General features: G+C 35.9%; 1 protein-coding gene across 1 annotated transcript; it reads right to left on the reverse strand.

Moving 5' to 3' along the window:
- Positions 1–1,474: 1,474 nt before the first annotated feature.
- On the reverse strand, positions 1,475–3,317 carry LOC102009030 (olfactory receptor 8B12-like). The gene is made up of 2 exons (XM_005378423.1): positions 3,213–3,317; positions 1,475–2,487 (listed from the first exon to the last, which is right to left on the reverse strand). Exon 2 carries the CDS (start codon positions 2,465–2,467, stop codon positions 1,535–1,537), a length of 933 nt encoding a protein of 310 aa, XP_005378480.1. The 5' UTR covers positions 2,468–2,487; positions 3,213–3,317; the 3' UTR covers positions 1,475–1,534.
- Between the last annotated feature and the right edge of the window lie 4,285 nt (positions 3,318–7,602).

Raw genomic sequence — 7,602 nt, forward strand, 5'->3', positions numbered from 1 at the left:
CCATGCTGTTTTTTATCACAGTAGCTTTGCAATATGATTTAAAGTCCAGGTTCATGGTGCCTCCTACTTTGCTCTCTTTACCAAAGATAGCACTTGCTATTCTGGGTCTATTTTAGTTCCATATAAACTTCAGAATTATTTTCTCCAGTTCTGTGAGGAATATTGTTGAAATTTTGATTGGAATTGCACTGCATCAGTATGTCAGTTTTGGAAGGGTAGTTATTTTGCTATGTTGGCTATGCATATCCAGGAATAGAGGCTGTTGTTATGGTTTATGTCTGTGTGTCCCCCCAAAACCTCATGTGGCCATGGGGCAGGCTTTTAGAGTGTGAATATGGGTTTGAAAGCTACACCTGCCCTGGGGTGGATAGTTTGCATATGTAAGGGAGAGGAAAAGGGTGCTTGAGGCCATTCCTCCCCCATTCCTCCCTGGTGTATGCTGGTTGCTGTGTTGTGTTCTGCCACCCTGAGCTGTAGCTCTCTGCCATGTGCCACTCTGCCTTATAATCTGCCAAGTACGGACTGAAACCTCCATGAACTGTAAGCGAAATAAACCTTTCCTTCCTTAATTTTGGGCATCAGGTATTTTGTCCCAGCAGCGAGAAAAAAGTAACCAAGACAGGTGTCTTTCCATTTTCTGATGTCCTATTCAATTTCCCTTGTAAGAGTACCATACTTTTCATTATAGAGGTCTTACACTTACATTAATTCATAAATGTATAATATTTTGGTGCTACTGTGAATGACATTTTTCTTTAATTTCCTTCTCAGTGAGTTCATTATTAGTACACAGTAATGCTTTGATACTTATGTGTTAATTTGGTATATTGCTATTACTAAATTTTGTTATTAATTCTAAGAGTGTTTGGTGGATTTTTAGGATCTTCTATGTATAGGATCAATCATGTGCAAATAGGAGCAATTTGACTTTTTCCTTTCCCACATGCAACACCTATAGCTGCAGAATTCATGAGAGCTAAACCTTGGAAGCAGCCCATATGTCCATCAGCACATGGATAGATAAATAAAACATGATATTTATAAACAATGCAGTGCTACTCTGCATCAAGAAAGATAAGCTTGAGTCATTTGTAGGAAAATGGATGCACTTGGAGACCATAATATTAAGTCAAACAAATCACACACAACCTTAAATATCACATTGTTTCTTTTATATGGGAAACCCAAAGTAAAAGTAAAAAGCAAAATAAAAGATAGATAGCAGGAAGTAAGGTGACATGGTGTCCTCAAAGGGAAAGGAGATCAAGAGATTAAGGTAGAAAGAGATAAGAGATGAATAAAAGAAATTGGGATGTGGTGTGTACAGGTACAAACTCTACACAAGAAAGGTAAACATTATGTACTGCAAACATGTACAAACCAAAGAAGGGGAACACTGGGATGGATGGAGGAGGAATGAGAAAGGGAAAGAAAGATAAATTAAGATATGTATGTACACATACCAATATCCCATAAGAAATGCACATATTATATAGTGCACACTAAAATAAAAATACATATACTAACTTCTTTCTTAACAAAATATTTTTCTCCCCAAGGTTTTCCTAAAGGCAACTTTGACATCCTTATTCCTCAAACTATAGATTAATGGATTTAACATAGGTACCAAAATGGTATAAAACAGGGAAGACACTTTCCCTTGATCAAGAGGCAAAATGGTTGGGGATTTCAGATACATGAAAGCCCCAGAACCGAAGAAAAGAAGAACCACACTCATATGAGTGCTGCAGGTGCTGAAGGCTTTGGATCTTCCTTCTGTGGAATGAATGCGAAGAATGCTAGACAGGATAAGGGCATAAGAAATGAAGATGGTAATGATGGGTATTCCAATGTCAATGGCCACAACAACAAAGACCACCAAATCATTTGCATCAGTGCTATTGCAGGAGAGCTCAAGGAGGGGAAGGATGTCACACATAAAATGATTGATGAGATTATCAGAGCAGAAGATCAGACTCATTATGTTTCCTGTGTGAGCCATGGCCCCAGTGAAACCCATCCCATAGACACCTAACAAGAGGAGTGAACACACCTGGGGAGACATGGTGAGTGTGTACACCAGTGGGTTACAGATGGCAACATAGCGATCATATGCCATCGCTGAAAGCACAAAGGACTCAGAAATGACAAAGAAGCAGAAGAAAAAAAGTTGAGTCATACACCCTGTATACAAGATGATGTTCTTCTTGGAGATAAAACTCATCAGCATTTTGGGGGTGATGGTAGTGGAGTAAGATAAATCTATTAGGGAGAGGTTGAAGAGGAAGAAGTACATAGGGGTGTGCAGGTGAGAGTTCAGTGCTATTAGGATAATCAAGCTCAGGTTCCCAAGCACTGTGATCAGGTAGAAACCTAGAAACAGGAAGAAGAGGGGGATCCGGAGTCCTGGCTGGTCTGTTAAGCCCGCAAGGATGAACTCTGTCACAGAAGAGTTCCTGGCTGCCATTCAGCTCTTTCCCGTGTGATCTGTGGGGTAAGAAAAGAAGACCACTTGAAAGCAAAGAAATGTCACAACAACCTTCTGTATGCATCCCCTGTTCTTGAAAAAAGAAGACTTTTTCCATTTTCTATGGGTAGTAGCAAACTTCCAGGTAACTTTAACTTCTAATGCTGCACACAAGCTCCTAGAACAAGGCATTGCTTCCAGAGCAAGAGCTGATACTGGTCAAAAAGGATCATCACAACCTGGCTGGGTGTCTTTTTTGAGGGCAATCTCTAATGGTACATAGTAACTCTGTCCTTCCCTCTGTGGACTCACTTCAGTTACTGCACCTGGGCCTGTTAGCTATCCTGACAGGTGGAAGTTACCATGTGTGTGGGTCCACGTTTTGAGTTAAAATATCAGGCTGTATTTTGGTTGCTTTTGTTGTTTTTATACCCCATTTTTAATTACATATTTCAATTAAAATATTTCTAACTAACACAGAGGTTGTGTTTTTCCAAGATCTCTTAGCTCATGTGACTCTAGACTTAATAATTTTTAAACTAATATATATTTAAACATTTCTGTAAGAGGCTCTGTTGTAAGAGTTATGGGACATTCTACAGACAAGAAAACTGAGATTAAGGGTCTACATCAAAGTCACAAAAGCACTGAGCTTCATCTCATAGAAATTTGGCAGTTTGACTCTTATAGTGTTCTTTTGTAATCCACATTTTACATCACAGACCAAGGTCAGGCAGGCACTCACCTTTTTGATTTAGAACTATAATGATATTCTGCACTGTTTCATGTCCAAATTTTCCTGGGAAGAACAAAGACCTGGTGAATAAAAATAATAATTTTATGCTCAGAACCCTCCCTTCCCAGACTAAATGAACAAATCAGACTCTCTAATTATCTGGTAACCATTTCTGCACTGACAAACATGACTTACATTTGTTAGTTTACCCAAGGGAAACAAAACTTGTTTCTTACCAGCACATAACAGCAGAATAAACACTTTGATTCCCAGTTGCAGGTTTTGATGACCTTATTTAGAAGGTAGTGACTCTTTCAAAACCATTTCCTCAAGGAAACCTTTGTTTATCTCTTGGAATTGCTTGCTTGATATGCCTTTTAGACAATTCTTTCAGCTAAAATTTATTCAGTAGTATTAAAAGAAAAATTATTACAAAAAGTGATTGTCATTACCATTTACATTTCATGAATACCCACTGGTGTACCTATACTGGTTAAACTTGATGGTGTCAACTTGATTGGCATGTGATCCACCTGGGACATTGAGGAAACACAATTCTGGGTGTTTCTGAGTGGGTCATGGGTATGTGATACTGTATCTATCTATGTTTGATCTCTGGTCTCTTCTTCCTGGCATTGTCCCCTGCTCTGCTTTCAGGAACTGTGCAGTTTTGCTCTGCCATGCCCTTCTACCATGATGTTTTTGCCTTGGAACCAACTCCCCATGGACTGTATCTCTTGAAACCATGACCAAAATAAACATTTAAGGTTGGGTGCAGATATTGTGTCTCTGTGAAGGTGAAGCTCATAGTACAATAGCTAATACAGTACACTTAGAGTGACTCCTAACCGGCAGGATACAAAGCTGGGAAGTGGCTACTTAAATGTGTCCTAGATGTTCCTCAGGATAATGAAACTCAGAGAAGAGGTCACCTGCTCAGAGAGATGATATTTTTCAGAGCCCAGCATCATGTTTAGGTCTATCTGACTCAAATCCTTTATCTGAGCTCTAGACTAATCCAGCTCCAGAGGCTTCAAATCCACTGAAGTCCATAAGGCAAGATCCTTGTCTTCTCAGACCTGATAGTCACTTGTAGAATAATAAATAAAACCAAATAAATTTAGTTTTTAAAAAGAGAAAAGAAAAAATAAATGATAAGAATCAGTAAAGGTTAATACAGAGGGTTAATCTGATTTAGAATTGAATAGTAAATAATTTATTCATATTTAAATTTGTTCCAAAAATTAATCATACTACTCCCACATCAACAAAAAAGAAGATTCCATGAAATCAAAAATATCCAGAAATACAAAGTAAGAAAATTTGACCCATAGGTGTTAAAGAAAAATGCATCCAATAGAAGCAGATTCACATAAGACCTACATGTTGGGATTAACAGACAAACCTTTAAAATTTTTTAAAATCTAGATGAAAGGACAAAATGGCTAAAAGAAAATTCCAACAGAATAATAGAAATACTAAAATGACCAGGTGAATTTTTAGTCAGAAAGAATTCATTAAGTTGACTTAATAGCAAAATAACAAAAATCAAAGGATCATTGAAGGCAAGACATATCAACAGAAGTTATCCATACTAAATTCAAATAAGAAAAAATAATTTGAAAGAAAGAACATAGTAATCAAAGTCTTTTGACAATACTAAGTAGTCCAATATATGTATAGTCAGAGTTTGAATGACAATAGTACAGAAGGAATATTTTTAAATAATAGATGAAAATGATTCATTGGATAAATTTAATGAACCTCAGAATAAAAATGTTTAGGAAACCACAAGTAAAATGGGTTCAAAACTAACCACAGAGAGACATTTTGTAATCACTACTGAAAATCACAGATAAAGGAAGAAAAAATCTTAAAAACAACCAGAGGCCATACTAAAAAAATGAGGAGAGAAGGAAGTAATTTTAGATGAAGGCCCAGATCTGCAGAAAGAAATACAAAACAGTACAAATGGTATGTACGTAGATAGATGGATATAATTAGATATAGATATATAGTTATAGATATAATTTTATATATTTTTTATTTTTATTTTTATTAGTATATGTTAGCTCTTTAACTAAAGCAATAAGAAAATTATTCATCCTGGATTCATAATATATAAAGCAGTAAAATATGCAAAATGAGGATAGCAAAAAATGCAATACAACAATATGAATAATAAAAATAGGGAGGTATAGTTAAAATTTCAATAGAAGCTTGATTTTAAAAACTACTAATCATCCATGGTACTGTAGAACAACTACAGTCAAAGAAAATTAATGGTAAATTTCAAAATAACAAGTAAAGAGGACTTTGAATGTTCCAAACACACACACACAAATAAATATTTGAAGGAATACATATGCCAATTACTTTATATGAACATTATGCATTGTATATATATATAAATATGTTGAAATATCACACTATACCACTAAATATAAAATTATTGTCTAATACAAATATTCTTAAAACCTAACAGAGACTTAAAATGAAATACAGAAAAGAGACTCAAGTAATCCAAGGAAAAAACAAGAATTAACATTTTAAAACTAAATTCTGTTTGACCCAGTCATCACAGTGATACAAGCATACATGTTTACAGCAGCATGATTCAGAATAGCTAAATATTTAAATAGCCTGTTCATTTGAATGGATCGAGAAAATGCAGTATCAATATACAAAGGAGTACTGCTGTGTCATAAAGAAATATAAACGAGTCATTTGCAGGAAAATGGATGCATCTTGAGACTGTAGTATTAAATCAGACACACAAGTTAAAATATTGCAAGGTTTCTCTTAAATGGGAAACTTAAATTATAAATAAAGAGCAATATAAAAGATAAATATTAGGAAGTAGGAAGCTAGATCTTCTTTAAAGAGGAAGGGATCAACAGAAGAGCAAAAGCAATCTTGGGCAACAAAAACAAGTCAGGTGGAATCACAATCCCTGAAATGAAATTATACTACAAAGCTACTCTAATAAAATCAGTATAGTACTGGCTAAAAAACAGACCAGAGGATCAATGGAACAGACTGGAAGAAACAGCCACAGCCACAAACACACTTAACCACCTAATCTTTGACAAAGGGGCCAAACAAACTCACTGGAAGAAAGATAGCCTCTTTAATAAATAGTGCTGGAAAATTTGGCTTGCCACTTGCCGAAGACTGAAAACAGACACAAGTCTATCACTGTGCACCAAACTCAGGTCAAAATGGATCACAGATCACAATATTAAAATAGAAACACTAAATCTACTAGAAGAAAAAGTAGGTAAAAATCTTGAAGACATAGGGATAGGCAGAGAGTTCATGAACAAAAACCAAACCACATGGGAAATACTTCAAAGAATCAACTACTGGGATCTCATCCTACTGAAAAGTTTTTGCCCATCTAAAGAAATTACCAGCAGAGTGAAAAGAAAACCCACAAATTGGGAAAAAATTTTAGCTGACTGTCCCTCAGACAAAGGTCTTCTATCTAGAACATATAAAAAATTGAAAAACATCAGCTCCCCTGCCCAAATTCAAAGACCCAATCCAAAAATGGGCAGCTGAGATGAACACACACTTCTCAGATAAAGAAATACAAATGGCAAATAAATACATGAGAAAATGCTCAACATCATTCATTTGAGATATGCAAATTAAAACAACACTGAGATTTCATCTCACCCCAGTAAGAATGGCTAGCATTAAGAAATCAACCAGTAACAAATGCTGGCGAGGCTGTGGAGAAATAGGAACCCTTCTCCACTCTGGTGGGAATGCAGACTGGTGAAACCACTGTGGAAATCAGTTTGGAGATGCCTCAGCAAACTAGGTCTAGAGGTTCCATTCCACCCAGCTAGTCTCCTTCTGGGTATTTTCCCAGAAGATCTGAAAACATCATATCACAGCAATATATGTGCACCCATGTTTATAGCAGCACAATTTGTAATAGCTAAATCGTGGAAGCAACCCAAATGTCCACCCACTGAGGACTGGATAAAAAAAAAGTGTGGTACTTTTATATAATAGAATATTACTCAGCTATAAAGAAATATAAACTTGAGGCTTTACAGGTAAATGGTTACAACTAGAGAACGTACTCATAAGTGAAATAAACCAGACCTCCATGTGTAAGCAACATATCATCTCACTAGAGTAAGAACCTAAAAGAGAGAATGAAAATTAGGAGGTATGATAGACATTGTGGAACAAAAGGAAAATTCTCAAAAGTAAAGAGCACCTGGGGTGAGGGAAAAGAGAAAAGAAAGAAGGGGAAATTATGTGTGTATGTACATACAGGATAGCTAACATAGTTGTACTACTGTCTTCTATTGCTTTACTAAAAGGAAAGTTAATGATTACTTATTTGATCAATCTTGCATGTCTCTATCTGTTTTCCTGA

Source organism: Chinchilla lanigera, unplaced genomic scaffold (assembly GCF_000276665.1).
Source record: "Chinchilla lanigera isolate Chin_1 unplaced genomic scaffold, ChiLan1.0 scaffold00011, whole genome shotgun sequence".
Taxonomy (NCBI): domain Eukaryota; kingdom Metazoa; phylum Chordata; class Mammalia; order Rodentia; family Chinchillidae; genus Chinchilla; species Chinchilla lanigera.